At 31.3% G+C, this 19440-nt stretch overlaps 1 protein-coding gene across 6 annotated transcripts in view; it reads right to left on the bottom strand.

Moving 5' to 3' along the window:
* Positions 1–19440, bottom strand: part of LOC132747290 (integrin alpha-V-like) — a 78682-nt gene that overhangs the window by 6382 nt on the left and 52860 nt on the right. For 4 of the 6 annotated variants that reach the window (XM_060736622.1, XM_060736624.1, XM_060736626.1 and 1 more), the window contains 20 exons: positions 19211–19263; positions 18634–18733; positions 17742–17756; positions 15651–15762; positions 14922–15019; positions 13825–13961; positions 13349–13456; positions 12550–12754; positions 12108–12239; positions 11680–11747; positions 8140–8287; positions 7229–7312; positions 5519–5598; positions 4983–5072; positions 4287–4383; positions 3705–3854; positions 3081–3104; positions 2196–2372; positions 1525–1644; positions 535–648 (listed from right to left, as the gene is read on the bottom strand). In XM_060736622.1, coding sequence (XP_060592605.1) covers positions 535–648; positions 1525–1644; positions 2196–2372; positions 3081–3104; positions 3705–3854; positions 4287–4383; positions 4983–5072; positions 5519–5598; positions 7229–7312; positions 8140–8287; positions 11680–11747; positions 12108–12239; positions 12550–12754; positions 13349–13456; positions 13825–13961; positions 14922–15019; positions 15651–15762; positions 17742–17756; positions 18634–18733; positions 19211–19263 — 2112 coding nt within the window. The remainder of the gene's footprint in view (positions 1–534; positions 649–1524; positions 1645–2195; positions 2373–3080; positions 3105–3704; positions 3855–4286; positions 4384–4982; positions 5073–5518; positions 5599–7228; positions 7313–8139; positions 8288–11679; positions 11748–12107; positions 12240–12549; positions 12755–13348; positions 13457–13824; positions 13962–14921; positions 15020–15650; positions 15763–17741; positions 17757–18633; positions 18734–19210; positions 19264–19440) is intronic. The other 2 variants (XM_060736623.1, XM_060736625.1) reach the window with 2 other exon arrangements.

Below are 19440 nucleotides of genomic sequence, written 5' to 3'. Positions count from 1 at the left end.
AATAAAATGTTCCAGAATAATGTATTTAACTAAGTATTTTGCACACAGGTTTAGTGATGATTTTGTGCATGGTCAATCTGCATTACTTGGAAATTTACAATCCTTCTTATAGTTTAACTACTTTGTATTTAGCCACTCAAGCATTTCCTGTCCAATTAGTGAACAGTTCAATTAAACTATATACCATGACATATGCTGTAACTTCAATATGTAGAAATTCATTTATCAGATTTGAAAGTGTTGCTTCTATAGTTATAGTCTTCAAATAAATAAAATTGAAAAACTACATAAAAATGTCAAGATATGATAACTTATCTCAATGTTATCTTAGAAATTTTGTTGTTTTCCTTCTTTTAATTTTTCTAATTACTACTTCTGCCAAATCTTACACAAATTTAGTCCCTGTTAACATGCATTCTATCATAGTCATTTTACGTCCAACAAGACATACTTGCGAACATGTCATATTATAATTGCTCCCATACATGCTTATTGGGGCCTGTACCTTTAAACACTATGAAGTACAATACTTACATCAAATGTTGTCTTTGTATAAGTGCCTGTCGCAACTTTCATATTGGTATAAGGCATTGACAAAACCTCTGCTGTACCTTTACTTACAAAGTAAAACGGGGCTGCAAAATTTTTCTAAAAACGAAAAGAAATGAAAAGTTGTAAACTTAAAATTCAGAGTCAAGAACAAAAATTAATACTCTGGGCAATTGCAATGACTGAATGTTGTTCACTGTTGACCCTTACTTACTATGCCAAGTCTGTATAATTGAGGGGGGGAGAGGGGGGAGAGGGGGTGTTATCCTGTGTTAAAATTGGAACTGTTCATTGTTAATGTAAATAATTTTTCTATTTCCAAATTCTTAAATAGACGTCAACCCAAACTTGGCAAATTGGTTTATCCAATCTAAATCGTTGGTTATAACAGATTCACAATGCACCATTGTTCAAAATACAGTGATCAAAGATATAGCAATTATCATTGATATATTTACCATGTGGTAACAACATAAGCCATTTTGTTTGTTTGTTCTAACCAAAATGTTGTTTTTAAAATTTTATCAAAAATATATAAGTTGTTGTTCATTATATATTGTAACAGTAGAAAAGGTAACTTTTGTTGAAATGTTTGAGTTTCTTTTTTTAGTTTACTAATATTTTATTGCATCATATAAATATATATAAATTCTTTCACATCAACATAATTACACAATATACAATTTATATACATTAATTTTTTTACATCAACATAATTACACAACATACAAAAGGATTTGCCCTGTAATAATATTTGAATTATATGATATAACGTAAAATAATAATTTATATAAATTTGTACATTAATTCTTTTACATCAACATAATTACACAACATACAAAATGATTGGCCCTGTAATAATAATGTTTGAATTATATGATTAATACAAAATAAATTAATAAATTACATTTTTTAATTGAAACTGGAGTTGATTTCTATATTCAAACTTACATGATAAAGGTAAATTGTACTTACACTTATTAGAGTGGTCGTCCATACTCTAGATCTTATTTTAATACTAACAGTGTCTTTAGGTTCCATATATCCTATAGTACATTGTACAAACACGCACCCTGCTTTACCAGTTACACACCCCTGTAATATTCATATATACATTTACTTATAATGTGACATAATTTATTAGTTTACTCATTGCAATTATAAAGTAAAACTACAAATGTGGCTTTAGAATGCCCACACATTCCAATGTTTTGTCAGTTAAGGGACATACTGCAGTATGACAACATTGCAGGTGAAAAACAGCAAATCCTTAGTAATAAGTTTTTCTTAAATAAGACAATAACAATGGCTGGATGCGAAGAAACTTTTGTTTGACATTATGCCAATCCGAGTGTAAATGATGAGTGCACTGGTAAAAGTCAAAATAACTTTACATTTTACCATGATAGTGTTCAAAATTATATTTTACTATGCAAAAATCAAATATAATCAATAATCCACAAGTTCCATGGATATTTCTGTAAATGAGACTCCTTTAAAATTTATCAGTAGCATTCAATTTTTTTGAAAGATTGTGGCAATTACTTTTCTATGGTTGATATCACAAAAGATATACCAACAATTTAGATATTCATTTGAAACAATTTTTCTTAGACACAATGTTATTACAATTTCAGATCACTTACGACTCTTTTCAACTCTTTGCTAGATCGTTTTTCCACGTCGCGTTTTTCTACATTATTATCATCATCGCTATCATCAGTTGTCTCCCTTGTATGACGTTTTAATTGATTCTCCGTGCCGACATTTCTCTGTTGAACGATGACGGGATTATTACCGTTGGTATCAGAGTATGTAGTTACCTAAAATAATACATATTGGATTTACTAATCAATATTATTCTTGGCAAAATGAAAGGAAAGTATACTTCAGATAAAACATAAATTAACCATTTACTTTGCTAAATATCTTTAAAAGATGAATCCATCATGTAATATTTTCCATCAAGATTTTATTTTTTCTAAATTTTTTCCATTTTTTTTTTTTAAAGTTTATTGAGTTCATATTAATTCAGAAAGTTCATTCAATTCAGTTGATTTCTTAGTGAACACTGATTCTTTCAGTTAAAGCTATTCTTTTAAGTTTATTGAGTAAAATTATATGAATTCTTCAATTTCATTGAATTCAGTTGATTTCTTCTAGTTCATGATCTTCAAGTTCAAAGGATTCTTTAAATTTATCATGTTGAACAGTTTTACTTAAAACCCGCAGATATACATGTTAATATTTAGAAAAGTTTTCTTTAAGTTCTAGAGTAAATGTGAAGTATTGAAAGAAGTAAAGCATAAAAACACAAATAGCTTAAGTTTGTAATAGTGAAGGAAGAATTAAAAAATAAACATGAGAAACATGAAAAGTACATATAAAATAATAAATAAGATAGATAATAATTCAATAAAGGTATAAATGTGCAGAAAGCATGATATATATGTAAAACTGCAAAAGATAAATATATTCAGTTATGATACAGACAAGAGTGTTTACAAAATTTGATGTGACCACAGACTTACAGTTTCATTTCCATTTTCATCTTCCTAAAGTAAAAATACATTCTAAAAAATAATTACTTTGTCCTCTAAAATTGTGCTATCACTAATTTTGTAAATGTAAAAAGGCAACTCCAAATTACTCTATGATACTAGTTCTTGAATTTTCTTTTATGAAAAAAAAAAAACTTCATAGTATCATACCACTGTAATGAATATTATTATTTGGTTTATAAATATCTTCTTTCCCAAATTCAGGATAAAAGAGCATTTCAAATTTTTTTTACTTCAACTTTCTGACAGTAAGTTCAAGATAACTTGCCTGCACAGAGCCTACAAGCACTTCCTTACAGTCTAACACTACTCTATACTATCTGCTAGAGAATTTTAACATTTTGATACCACCCCACCCCCCTAAATTATAACATTGGAGGATTCCAAATTCTAATCAGGATAAGTTCATTAAACAAATTAAGGGGTGTCTGGATTAACTTAAGAATGATATCTTACCGATGTATTATAAACACGGCAGCTAATATCGGTCCTGGATTCGATAGGCTTGCCAATCAATTCAAGAAACTTCAAATCGGGATTAATTCATTAAACAAATTAATGGGTGTCAGGAATAACTAAAGAATGATATCTTACCGATGTATTATAAACACGGCAGCTAATATCAGTCCTGGACTCGATAGGTTTGTCAATCATTTCAAGAAACTTCAGCCCATTCTCGTCTTCACCGGGCCATTCTATCTTTAACAGACTTGTCTTCACACCACTTGGTCCACGATTCTCTAACTGTAATAAAATAAAACACAAGTAGATGATTATGTCCCTTGTGTTCCTTTAACAATATAATTATGTGAGAGGGCTTCCATCCCTCCTGTGCCATTTGGCAGGACTGTATACAGATATTTATTTAATTTTACCCACCAAATATGGTGCTGTAACAGTCAAATATCATATAAACATTATGAAATATAAATATGTAAGCAGGCATAGTAATGAAATATATTATGTAAGCAGTCAGAGTTAATAATTAAAATATTACTGTGCACTGTTCACTTTTCATTAATCAACATTGTCACGAAAAGTAGGAAATATCCATAAGTTAGGAATGTTAAATGCAATGCCCACATAGACTAGTCCAAGCTTAAATCTTAAGATATAAAATCAACAATTTCATATTTAAATAAGTGTGTACCAGACCTCTCAGGAAGCTATACTTACAACATATTCATGTTCTAACACTGGTCCTATCTCAGCCGAGCCCCTGTATAACCGAACTGCCTTCTCTGAATATATGTACTGTTCTGGCCTTGATGTCCTTCAAATAAAACCATTATAATTATATACTTTTTTATCATAAATTCCTAAGTTCAGGATTCCATTATTTTATGTTCATAATGTAAATGAAATAAGGCATAGTAATCAGATGTCTTCTTTTCATAAATTCAGGATTCAATCTATTAATGCTAATTTAATCAAAACAGTTCAATGTACCCTTTTTTATTTCCAGTAATGTGCCCAAGATTACCTTTCTTATGAAAATATGACTGGAAACTTAACATAAGTGATCTTTCTTGTAGAGTTACTAAAGATGAGACGAGGTAACAAAGGTAGCCTTACCACTTATTGTCATCTCAGTGCAATAACTGGTTAACTCCTATTAAATTTATAAGAACGTAACCCGTCACTGCAATAAGATGTCGTTTTGACATAGAAGTGACCATTTTGGTTAAGTAACAAAATTGTTGAAGTATTTTTACTGGTAGAGCTGGTAAAGCTAACAGAGTGACCCTTCCAGAAGAGTTACCATAGACATTCAATTTCATTAACATATGTGACCTTAATCAAAACGTTGCAAGTGTCTTATACTGTATTTTTTGGGTATGTTTTTTAATCATAATAATGTTATTAACTTACCCTCCAAGTCTTAGATTCGCTCTCTGTTGTATAGGTATGTTTACAAAAACCAAGTTGTTTGACACATCTGTGATGTTCTCTGCATTTGAACTGAAAAAAAAAATAAAGAGAAATTCTTGACACATCATCAAATGAACATTTCATTTTGTAACAACTTATTTTGTGCATAGGCTATTATTGTTAAGATTTAAGATTCAACCTTTTTTATGGTAAATTTCCTAAACATTGTTAAGTCCAAGTATTAAGATGATAGTTCAGTTACACCAAAACCACAAGGGAATTCAATAAATTTGACCTTTGAGGTCAAGGTCATTAATGGGTCATGGTCAAGTTCAATCTAGCCTTCTATCAGTATAATACATTCAGTAAGGTCTACTTAAAGGTCTTGTCTAAAGGGTTGTCATCTTTAAGTATGAAAATAATCCATTAAATAATAAAACATGTGATCAATTTTATTTGGACTTCAAAAATACTGTGACTGCAGCAATAGCTCCAATTTTTCTTTAAAAAAAGTAAAGATTAGAAAAAAATAATACCTGTTAACTTGTAGCTTTAGAATTAACTCAGCAACAGAATCATTGATAGATTTTGGAGTAGCTATCAGTGTAAAGTTGGTCTGCAAATATAAATAAACAGTTTACTCAGCCAGGAAAATATGATTATACATGTACATGTATAGATTCAAAATTTAGTCAGTAAATTGTATCTTTCATAAGGGTGAAACAATCTCATGATACCATATGTTGTCACCTTAGTGCAAAAACTAATTAACTCCTATCAAATTATATAAAGACTTATTCTGTTACTGCACTAAGGTGATTGTACAGGGTATCGCAATACAGGGTGCATGACACAATAAGTGTCACAATGCAGACTGTCTCAGAAAAATTGTCTGTAATCCATGTTAACTTTCTAAAGACCTAAAAACTAAGTTTATACAATAATAATATGTAATAATGTAATGCTGAAGTAGAAACTACAACGTTACTTTTCACAATATTATATCACCAAGTAATAAAATAGTCTTAGTGCTTGAAATTAAATGATTGTTTCATAAAGTAAGAAAAATATAAATTAACCCATTACCAGATGTACACGCCTTTAAATGCCTTTTTCAACACCTTTAAATGCCTTTTTCACCCCCCACCCCTTTTGATGTGTATCAAATCGGAAAAAATGTCTTATTTAGGCCCCCAAAACTTGTTTTTGTTTGAGAAATGTTGTTTAAAAAAGTGACCACTTTTTCAGCGCCGCCCCCTATCCAAAAGATACATGTTGTTACAAAGGCAATGGTCCAGTCAACATTTGTGCCAAGTTTGATTAGTATTGAAGCAATTTTTATAGTTTTATAGCAATTTGAACTTGTTACGGGATACTTTTGAATGAAAACAGCAATTTTTCACAAAATGCTCATGCAGTAATGGGTTAATGTGTCATATAAGTCAATAACCCTTTCACTGTCATTATTTTCGGCGTATTTGCCATATGGACGACTTTTGTCATTTCTATAATAATAATAATAATAATTATAATAACAATAATTATAATAATAATAAATATATAGATAATTATACCATCGACAATTATTATATACTAGCAGATTTGGAAACATATATAATTATTATAATACTAATAACAAATTATAATAATTATATTAATTAATAATATAGTAATTTCTTAGAAAACCTTCTTGCAAATAGGTAATCAATAAATAAATAGCTCTGTGGCAGCGAAAAGGTTAAATATAAATGATCCTTTCACAAAGTCAGTGAAATGTTAATGTTTATAAATGGTGTTTTGTTTTATAAGAAAGATAACTCCTCCACGACTACCATCAACATTATATGTTGCAGTTATTTACACCTAGCATACTACAATGCCAATAATGATCAGCATCATTTTTAAGAGAGAAAAGATTTTATCATGAATTATATCAGGCACTATAAACACACATAAAATACATTTGAATTAAATTCAGGCCTTAAATCTAATAACTGTTGTACCATAGCTTTGGTAAATTCCACTCAAAACTTGTGAATAGAATAAAATCTGTAACCCCATAAAGAGACCTACATAATAAATAGAATTTGATATAATTATGACAGTTAACTCAATAAAGAATGTGTTGTCTCTCGGCATATGAATATAATATGTGACAAATCTCAGCAAAACTAACTTGCCTGATCTCTGAATTCACAGGCAGTTGGTTTACTATTTAAATAAGTATTTGTACCAAATAGACTTACCCTAGATTTTGCTGGTAATGGATTTCCAAGATCACAAAGAATGTACGACTCATTTCTAAATATTGAACATGACATTTGAATCTCCTGGAAAAACAACAAATGTTTCAAATCAATTACATAGACTTAAATTCCTTCAAAGTTACGCAAAACCTTCACCTTAAGTCTTAAGTCTCTTCTGTAAAAAAAAAATCTAGTTGCCAATAATTTCTAAGTAAAAGAACAGTTACTCTACATAAGCACAATATTTACTTGTATAAACTATCAGACTGTAAAATCCACCTTTTTCAAGAGAAACCTTGTGAATAAGGACCACCTTTTTCCAAAGTCCTCATTATATGGTGTTATAAACAGGTCTGAGGGTTAAAAAAATCACCTCCAATATTATTATAATGGATATAATTATATATTTAGTTTATGAATAATACAGTATTAAGGAAACACAAACCACATGTTCATTTTAATTTTTTATTCAACTTAAAAGATGATAATATTTAAAGAAATAATGTCTAATTCTATAAGCTCTATCTTTTTTAGCACCAACTGCCATCATATTAGATACAATGTATATTTTCTACCAGTAAAGAGCCAAGCTAGCCTACATATTATTATGTGTGATCTAGCTATGTTCTATACTGGGTGATTTACTTATTAATCAGGCATCGAAAATATTTTCAGAGTCACTCGTCCTGCAGGACAAGTAGCTTTTAAATCCAATGTACAGGCAACATCTTTCTACCTGTCCAGCATCAAGTTCTCTTAAATTCTACTCTTAATTACAAGCGGACGAGTGGAATTTTCAATCTCTGTTAATAAGTTATTTCTTTGAAATTAAAATCCCTTACATGACCAATAAACAATTCTTAATTCAAAGCAGGCTAGTACAAATTTAGCATGTTAAGTGTTTTACTTACATATTTTATATTTTTATTCTTATAAAACTCAACTCCAGGAGGAAATGTTATATTTAGTGTAGCTTCAAATGCATCTTCTCCACGGTTCTCCACAAACACTAGAATCTCAATCTTGTCATCTTGACCAAGTGTGTATGAGTCCCGAGTCCTAAAAACAGAACAATTATATAGTCCTAAAATCAACATACAAGTCCAAACAGTATGTACAAATCTGAAGTCCTAAAATATACAGAACAAATCCATGCAATGTGTATATAGTCCTGACTCATAAAGGAAATAAAACAAATATATACAGTTTTTAGAAGAAGTCCGAAGTCCTTATTAACTAAAGCACCAAAGACCTAAATGCAAGGCTTTAGTCTGAAGTACAGTACCATAAATCTAACAAAAAGACATTTAACCCAGTGTTTCTGCCAGCTCTGATTTTCTGAGGGTCTTTTATGACCCCCTGTATTAAATTTTAGGGGTCATTTCAAATTCATAAGGGTCATGCCAATAAATTGAACAAAAATGTAAAGAACAACAGGTAACACTTTATAAGTTTTATTTTCTAAGGCACTTTACTTCTTGCCAGAGAACAGGCGTCTTTCTTTGGATTCTTTCCATTTGTTCACTGCCTTAGCAAACTCAAAGTTTTCAATATTTGGACCCAAACTGATTCTCATCAATACATTAAGTCTGTCTGAAGACAACCTGTTTCTTCCAGATCCTTTGATATTATTCTGAACACTAAAGCCCCTTTCAACTGTGGCAGTCTGCAGTGGGGCCAAGACTGCTACCATTGCAAGCTTTACTAAATTGGGGAAAGCACCAGGATGCTGAACACTCAGAAGTTTCCAGATAGACTGAAGAGTGTGACAGGGATATCTTTGCTGTACAATAAGGTCCTTACACTTTTCCCACTCTAGTAAAGCTTCAGTGCCATCAATAAAAGGTTCTACCCATGTGTCAGAATTACAAGTACCATAATAGGACACCAAGGTCTTCATCTGACTAGCTCCATACTCCTTTCTGTCTTCTAAAGATAGCAAGGAGAGACCCCTTGGACACAATACTGCCATATTTGATATAATGTCAGTTGCCTCAGCTGGGAACCTTCTTTCTATCTCTAAAATCAAACAGTTCAAAAACTGTGTACGTATTTTCTTAAATTGCTGTCGAAAAACTGGTGTGTCAGTGACTCTGACTCCCTTAAATTCAGTTAGTTTCTCAGGTGATGCAACTGACATTAATTTAGACAAGTGTGTACCATCATTTATTTTAAGCCATGTAAGTTGTTGCACAACACTTTCAACAGTGGGTCTTATCATGGCAAGGTCAAGATTATCCTTTTGTAGGAACATGCTGAGTTGTGTTACCTTTGGAATAATATCCATGAGTAAATATGTACATGCAATAAATGTAAAGGTGGTTATTTTTTTAAAGAACCCCTTTGCTACACTATCATTTTTTGATTCCATTTCAGATTCAAAATAAGTTGCAAGAGAACCCCATGTTCTATATACTGCTTCTAAGGCAGCATACATTGAGAACCATCTCACACTGTGAAGCTCTTTATACTGTAACTGGGGCTCTTCAAGTAAAACTTGAATTTCTTTAACCTTCTCCCTACGCAGAGCAGACCTCTTAAAATGATAAAAGATATCAGACAAAATTTTCTGGTAATCTTTTAGGTATGCTACCTTATCAGCTGCTTGGCTGGTACACAGGGCAAGCCTGTGTGCCATGCAATGAACTCCTATGACATATGGTGAAACTTTTCTTTTTACCAATGCTACAAAACCATTCTTAGAACCAGTCATGACTGAAGCTCCATCAGAACCTACAGCCAAGACATTTTCAAACTTAACATTATGCCTGTCCAGTATTGATTGAACATTTTTGAAAATAGTATCTGCAGTTCCATCTGGAATTTGTACATTGTCTACAAAATGTGTTTCAATGTCAAAGTTTTCATTGACTGATTTTGCATAGAGAAGTAGTTTCTTCTTGACAGAAATATCACAGCTTTCATCCAGCATTATAGAAACAAATGGACTAGAAGAAAGTTTGTCATCTAAAGAATCTTGGAGAACACTGGCCATTGCATCTTGCATTTCTTCAGCAGCAGAATCTGAGCTGTATGTAGCTGTACCAACCTTAAAAAGATCAAGAGGAATAATTACTTTGCATTTTTAATTTTAAATTACAGTGACTCTAAGTCATAAGTCAAATTGTAAATATGAAATTTATAATAAAACTAATAAACATTTTTTATATTTCATTGTTGTTTTTTTTCTTTATAATTCTAAATATATATATTATTATTGTATTTATTTCTACATTCTAATTATTGCATGTTATATTATTTGCACAGAAAACTAGTTAGTTATCCTTTCTAGTTATCCTTTCTGATGTAGCCTATATTAATTTATCTATAGAGGCCCTACAGTTAGCATGCTATTGTAAAGTTGATTTTGATTTATATGTACCAACATGTTGTTCAACTATATGTGAATAAAATATTGTTAAATACTTGTTTTTGTGTTATATTTTTAAAAAGTTATTTTTGTCAATTTATTCACCAGTATATCATCAACAAAATTACACCCTTGTAATTTTTGCAACTGCAACAGCGATTTATGTTTAGATGTTGGCAGTTGTTCTTTTGCAAGCCAGTATACAGACTTCATCACCCCTGTGGCTGCTTCATAGTGCTTAGAAATGATGCTAGAAGTCTGTTTACTCATACTTCTCCGCAAAGACGTGGCCTCCACAGCGGCTCTGTGCTGATTGGATGATAAATGTCTAACAAGTGTGGAATGGCGAAAAATTTGTACAACCACTTGTAAAGGGATTGTCTTTGCCCTCACTGATGCAAATGTTGCATGTCATTTTGTTACTTTCATACAAAAGCCATGGATATTTTGTTAGCCATTCTTTACGAAATTCACGATCAACTTTTACTTTTGTAATGGATTGTTTTTCTTTCGGGGGATTAGGGTCATTGTCAACATTTTTTTTATCTGATTCTTCTTTTTGGTCATGAACAACAATATTTTGTGTGTTTTGCGTAAAAAAATTAGTTAATCTCCGCTGTTTTGGAGCAGACGACATTTTTTCCATTCGTTCGCGGAATATGACGACAACAAAATAAATAATTTTGTCTGGGCGCTTTCAATATATGCAGTATCGTATAAAAGCAAGCGTTTATTAACAAGTTGAAATTGGCTAAATGCCGGACCACGGACTCGGTAAATTTCATTTCTCATTAAAATTATAGTGGAGCCCACGGAAAACATTCCGTACATTTTTATACTGAATTGACGGTTTATAGTCTGTATATCCGACTCGTGTTGAAATCAACGACGGTGAAAATCTTGCGTCACAAAATACGCACTAACTAAATTTCATTGCGTCATGGCCGAAAAAAGTGCGCCAAAAACGCAAAAACGCGCTCTGGCAGAAACACTGTTTAACCTAATAGCAGACCAAATACCTGATTAAAGGATGGAAGAAGAGACTAAGGAATTTAAAATTATAAATTAAGAAATCACTTACTGCATGGCTGTGACAGACAGATCTGGTATACATACATTATCTTTACCACAATTCTTACTAATGTTGGCCTGAAATAAAAAAGCAAAATTCCTTTTATAAATATCACAAAACTTTTACAATTTTTTCTAATCTTAATCTGGAAACTACTGGTTAAAATAATGAATGTTAGAAAAATTTTCCACACTGCCAATATGCTGACAACACAATAATGTGTATTCTGCGGAACATTTTCTTTTCTGGAGAATGTCAGAGATCAGTCATCATAGAAAAACTTCACCCCATCAAAGGATCAAACCAGCAACCATTTAATTACAAAATGAATGCTCTCCCTATTCAGCTAAAATTCAACAAAATCATGGAGTTATAATAATATAATTTTAGCCCTCATATTATCATTTAAGATCAAGGGAGATAATTGAATTTCTTACGGAAGCTGTGACGGTAGTCGGAATACGCATGTTTAATATTGGCTGCACCTCGCGTCTTTGTCTAGACTTCCTTTCAATTATGTCAAAACTGAACTTGGCGACAATGGGTGTCAATTTGTCTCGTACATTTTTCTGAAATAAAAAAAAGAAAAGAGTTTAACTTAGAGGATACTTAAAAGAAAAAAAAGCCTACCCGAGAGCTTATTTCTTAGTGCTATTATTTGAAAACTTTATGTAATAAGAATTTTGATAAAACACTTGCTCCAGCATTTGGAAGCAAGAAGATCTGATTGTTTCAGATAAAGATTATAAGTTAAAACTACAAGCACCTCTTCTTACCCCCATCTGTATGATAATATGTCTTGAAACCCTATTAATAAATCTAAGCAAATGAATTTTTTAAATAATAAAAAAATCTCAAATCCGACATTTCATATCTTACCACTAAATATCCAAAGAAAGAGAAGCACTTTTGCCTGTCCTTAAACACTTCAATAGTTTTCTTTTCTTCACGTTTCGTTCTTGCATTGATAAAATAAACACGACTCGTGTCATTCTTCAATGAATCAAACTTGAGTTTCACCTCAAAATCTAGCTTTCCGGGTACTCCAATGCCAGCATATAGTACACAGGTATAGACTGTTACACTGTCGAAAATATAAAACAGTTGGTTTATACAAATTTATTTTAGTTCGATTGTGCAGCAGGATATGAGCTTATAGAAAAACTCTGGAATCCGTTCCTAAAACCAACCAGTACTGAGCAATCAGTGTAAAGTTTCTTGCTAAAGGAAACAACAGCTTGTCTATTACTGGGTTTGAACTCAATCAGATAGCAACCCTTAGATTACTTGTCTGACACATTAACCACTAGGCCATGCTGCCACTATAAAACAATTACTCTGTGAATAATATAAAACAAAGAAGGAAAGCCCCTCATGCAGTCTCAATGCTTGCTCTCTTAAAAGCTTAAGCTAAAACAAACATATTCAATGATATTACGTTTTAACAACTGTTATGCACATAACTTCTCAATTGAAAACCTATTTAACAACCAATTTTAACAAAAAAACTAAGCTACGAAAGGGACATAAGTCACACAACTCCAAAAATATAACTTTCAAATTAATGCCCTTGGTCTTACAACTAAGCCATATCATGACAAGTCAATTTTCCAAGGTTCATGATTGCACATTTAAAAGTGTTTTTATGTTACACAAATCAAACAATACAATAACTTACCATGTAGCCATTTCATCACCAATCACACATTTTTCATTTTCTGGTCCGAGCGTTATATCTTGTGGATCTATTCTTATAGTGGGTGTCACTCTAACAACAGGACGGCTCCTGAAAAATGATAAAATTGTGATACCATAAATTGGAAATTAACGTCTTTAAATTTGTTACAAAGAAAAGTATAGCAAGACCTAGGATGAAACTATGCAATCTTTTTAATAAGTCTTACTTGCTTGGCACAATATAGATTTCATAATGGCAACCAGCTACTACTAATGTGCAATTCATATCAAACTAGTGAAGTCTGATGTATTTTCAACAGTTTTGTTTCTTGGGAAAAGGCTTATATTTAACCGCTTTTCCCATAAACCACCACAAAATAATAGCAATATGCATTGACTTTTTACAATATTCATAAACAATACAAATAAAATGTCAGAAAATACAGTCATGTGACAGTACAATATTTCAATATATACCTGAGGAAAGCTGCTTTATTGGAGTTATAAGCACCAACTAGGATATCCGGGTATTCATTATCATCCATATCTATCCCGCCAGCAATTGACCAACCAAATGTCTCCGTCCCTGATAGTACATCATCAGCTTTGATGGCCTGTAATATATCAATTATTATAGTATAAATATATCAGGAATCATTATGTTTCATTATATAAACTCCAGTCTTTGACTTACACCCTATTATTTGGCTAAACAAACGCTATATAACAGTCATATAAACTTGATCACTTCAGCTAAATGTACTCAACTAACAACATGTACACTGCATTGTTAAATAATTTGATATAAACCTGAAATTGTTCAGGATAAAGTGATAGGAAAAAGATAGTTCAGGATAGAAAGAAAGTGCTCTTCTCATTTAAAATAGTGAAAAACTGAATCCCTAAAGATCAAAACATAAAAAGCTTTTCCTCTTGTGAACATTTGTGAACATAAGTATTAAATAATACTTGTTTTGTAATTAAATTCATCAACACATCATCACCCAAAATTTAAACATTAATTTTGCTTGTTACAAGTCTTTTAGGTTAGCCCTAAGCCTACGGGCCACAACTGAATCTTGACCATATGATTAGTGCAGACCACACCCATGCTATCTAATCATAGTCTGCACTGTTCACTATTCAGTCAATAAATATTTTGAAATTTTTCCTCAAAATGCGGAAAGGTTTTGTCTACATATTAAGATGGACAAGTCCTTTTAATATATTAAACTTGTTAATGGTGCAATAAATATAAGTTTTATTCATTTACTACATATGCATTATTTGTAATCACAAATCAAATCATGGGATAGAAAATTACAGTTGGTATCATTCTTTATTCCAAAGAATGGGAGTGGTGGCCTAGTGGTAAAGGTTTCTGCCTCTCATATGATTCTTCATATGGCACCAGTACTGGTTGGTTCCAGGAAGCTGACTAGAAAGTGATTAATATAAGTTGCAAGAACTTGTTTCGCAATCGAGCTTAAATAAATGTTTAAACCAATGCCAATGAAACAGGATGATCAAATTAAAATAACAAACATTTGTAAAGGTATAAAGGTACTACCTACCTGTTGTACGTCTGTAATGATTCCTTTCATCGAACCATGGTAAATATAGACCACACCTCGTCCATCCTTACCACCGTACGGGGCACCTATAGCTATGTCTGTAGGGAAAAATATATTTTACTAAGAAAAAATTCAAATGTAGGAGAAACTTGAAACACATGTTTGTTGAGCCCCTGTTTATTGATACTGTTCAATCGATATGTAAACTTAAATGGCATTATTCATTGTACATCACTTCTTTTTTAACTTTTATCTTTTCTTGACTAAAACAATTCTAGCCAGGTTTAAATACATAAATTATGACTCTGCAATAAGCTTATGTATTAAAAATAATTTTTCTGGTGACATATAGACCTTATCGGGTCGGTGCCTACAATATATCCATACTGAATATCATTTATCTTTGTTGTTACTTGATGCACAATATCAAAATTTTATAGAGGTTATTGAACAAGTGTAGATTTAATACTGTTTTTATTGAATGAGTTGAATAAAATTATATTATGCAAGCCTCTGGCAAATGACATCACGTCAAAGTGTTATTACACTAGTGTAATATCAATTTTTATTGAATGGATTTATTGCATTCCTTTGCTGTGGCTCATGTGATAAAACTTATTTTATATCTTTATCTATACAACTTTTGATTTCTATAAATATATCCATGATTTTGTGGTGGCTGTCGCAACATTAATTTTATACTTTATACCTTTGTATTTCACGACTTACCATTATACCCATCATAATCCACGTCTCCGATGGCCGCCACAGCGAGACCAAATCTAGACTGCGAATCATGTCCATCTATTATATCCTTCTTCTTCTTCTGCGATATACCAGACTGTGTTTAAATACAGAAACAAATACAGTCTATATTAAATAAAATATTAGTCAATCTTATAACCAGTCTGTGTAATATTGTTATGATTATTTCGAGCTAAAGTCCACTTTCTTAATATTAAAATTTAAATGACTCCTGTAAGTTCATTACAAAATATCTTTGAATGCTTCACAAACCATTTATACTGGAGTGTTTCTAAAAGTTGTATTAAAGGGACTTCACTGAAGTTTTTTGACATGACCAGCCGGCTGGAAATATTTTTCCTAGATTTGTATACAGTTTAATGTAGGTCTGGACCTATAACTTGTTGATCATTCATTATCCCTGTTTTTCCAGAAAAATCATTTTTGCTGTGCAAAATGACTCAAAAATGAAAACGCTTTTCACTCACATCTGACTTAAAGAATCACACGAAAAATCAATATTCAATTTAATTCTGAGAAAATTTCTTTATTTTCTTTTACGGATTTTATCATTAAAGTGCTTCACTTGACCTATGTAAGAATTTTAAAATTTATGTTTATAGGCTTTTTTCACCTTAGTGGAGTCCCTTTAAATCACACAGTCTTCAAAACATTCATATTAAAAGACTAAAATATTTTTGAGTTATAATTTCTACTTTTATTAGTAAAAGTTTTATTAGTAAAAGTGTCAGTAGAAAAGATAGATAAAAATTCAACAAATGGTTGAACAAAAAAACTGCATTTCTAAAACCATTCACTTTGTTTGTTTATATCAAAAAGCTGATTCTATTTCAAGTTATAAATTTTAAGGAAAGCTTTTGACCTATATTGAATATATTGCAAAACAGAAAGCAATAAAATTGAGCTGTGTCACAACAAAACCAACATAATGGGTTTGAGACAAGCATGGATCCTGACCAGCCTGCGCATTCACGCAGTCTGATTCGAGGATCCATGCTGTTCGCTAACCAACCCTATTACAAGTAGAGAAACTGATAGCGAACAGCATGGATCCTGATCAGACTGCACGGATGCTCAGGCTAGTCTGGATCCATGCTGGTCGCAAACTCATTATGTTGCTTTCAGCGTGACGCGGCTCAAATCATTTTTGAAACATGAATATTTTATTACCGAGAATATAAAACCCTCTCTGTTATATGGCCGCTGAATAATGGTGCATTATTATAAGCAATGCAATTAACTATAAATATAACCATCAATGAACCTATATAATTATATAATCATTAAAAAAAAAAATCATCCTAACTTATATAATCATTTAAAAAAAAAAAAATCTAAAAAGTTATATGGCCAAATATCAATGGATGTAAGCATATATAACAAAACCCGCAAAGCAAGGGCCATATAACCATATAACTTGTCTGTCATCTTTATAACAAATTTATAATACACCACAACTTTATTTGAGGAAAAATTGAAAAATAATTTATAAATACATAGAAGTGGTTTATAAACATTATTGATTATATAAATGTCACGATTATCCAATGAAATTTGATGTTACAAATGTTAAGTATTATAAAGTATATAGCATACTTCCTCAATTATAAGACGAGGATTTTTTCTTCCATTTTAAAGACAAAAGTGTATTTGCCGTCTTATACGTGGATCAAAGATGTCAGTCTTACAGGTAAGTACTCTTGTCTATGTAACTCACTTTCTGACATAATTTCAAATCCATAAATTGATAACAAATCTATCAATATATGTACGAAAAATCTTGTAAGTCATTTTTCAGTAGAAACAAAACAATAAGAAAACATAAATGCATTTTTATACAAAAAAATGGATGTTCACTGAACATAAAATTGATTGTTTGTTTTTTAAAAACACAGCTTTTTCTGAGTTTCTCATCTGAAAATGACTTGCAAAATGTTACTTTAACATAGCATAAAAAACAGTTGAACATGTTTTAAACAAAATTCGTGCCTTGAAAAAAGAAACTGCAGAAAAAAGTGCATTTGCACACGCTATAACAGTGCATTGTAGACTTACCAATGACCCATTGACCTATATATTCAAAACATATGCAGAATTTATCAATTATTTTTTAGCAGAGAACTTTCCTATATCAATCTAAATTCAAACTATGTATAAAAGTCTAACTTATCACAAATCATTTTGTAAATATGGTGTAATTCTAAATCAAAAATTTTGAATTCACACACACACAAAAAATACAGCTAAAAACGTACACTTCTTCAATTTTTGTTTACTTAATATAATTTACTGTGTCAGAGGCAGAGTTGCTTGTTTTTCTGGGTTTTTAAGCAAATTTCAACACATCCTCAGTCATATTTCCACAGTCGGTTCAGCAAACTGATTTTCCTGGATAAACAACCAGTAATAACACAAGTGACCAACTGCTAATCCCACATGATTTCTTAGTCAGCAATGAGGGACATGGACACAATACATCAATGTCATAGAAATTTTGCCTTGCCTGTGGGTCATACAAACACACCTGGGGTTTACAAATATGATTTTTTTGGGATTGGGTTAATTGTTGCATCAACACAGTATAGGTCATATTAATGGCAACCTTTTAGCCTTACTGGTTGAGGAAGCCCTAAGGTGCCCCTCTGTGCTTATTTCAGGCATAAATGGACACCTGAGTAGAGCCACCAACGTTCCGTAAGCTAGCTGGATAACTTTCCCACATGAAAAAATTTGAAAATGCTTGCGTGTCTTGAAGCTATAGCAGTGAACAAATCTGAGTGATGATCTCCCTATTGTACTAAGTAGGCAGACCATGTAAGTCAAAACGCCTTTGCAAAATAATTAAAAAAACATAGAATATCTATTCTAACACAACATCCATTTGTTTTGTTCATTATTAAAATCAAAGGAGGGAAGTATTAAAACCACTATGTAAAATATAATATACCTTTGCCATTTGATAGAAAATGTAGACCCTGCCAGTTTCATAAGAGTTATCTGTACTAAAGTCCGAGAAAAAAGGTGCTCCCACAACGATATCATCCAACCTGTAAATAATAAAAATATTTTATAATTATATTAATTCATTATAAAACATAAAACATTATCAAAATGTTTTAACTAAAATGATATAAAAACATGAACATCCTCTCCTACCAATGACTTTAGATATTCTTTTATGACAGGGAACTAAATATCTAGTGTTGCTATAAGGATTTTAAAGGGTATAAAGCTATATCTCATGAATTATATTTTAATTAAAATTTATCAACAGTAATATTATGTTGGTTCCATAATCTCATGGTTTATTCTCGAAAGAGTTTTAACATAAAATTGTCTCTGTTATTTAACATGCATGAATATTTGTATGTCAACATTATAAAATGTTCTGGAACAAAAAAATTAAGTACAGTTTCATCCATTTACAATGGAAATGATTTTGTGTCTTCATCATAAACTTTTCTAGGCAAATTACTACCATATTCATTTCATATGAATTTAGTATTTTAGCCAATCAAACTTACCCGTTCCCATCAAGATCTGTAACTGCTACAGAGTATCCAAAGTATGAGCCAAACTGAAATTGTAAAGAGATTATGGTAAAATCTTTTATACTGATATTTAATTACAAAATCATAACTTAGTGCTTGCATTGCTGCCATGCTATATGAAATTGTTTAGTGCTTGCATTACTGCCATGTCCTGTGAAATCATTTAGTGCTGGCATTACTGTTATGTCATATGAAGCATTACT

Source organism: Ruditapes philippinarum, unplaced genomic scaffold, assembly GCF_026571515.1.
Source record: "Ruditapes philippinarum isolate M1 unplaced genomic scaffold, ASM2657151v2 ctg443_1_1_1_1, whole genome shotgun sequence".
NCBI lineage: Eukaryota > Metazoa > Mollusca > Bivalvia > Venerida > Veneridae > Ruditapes > Ruditapes philippinarum.
This window is presented reverse-complemented; position numbering and strand designations above follow the sequence as displayed.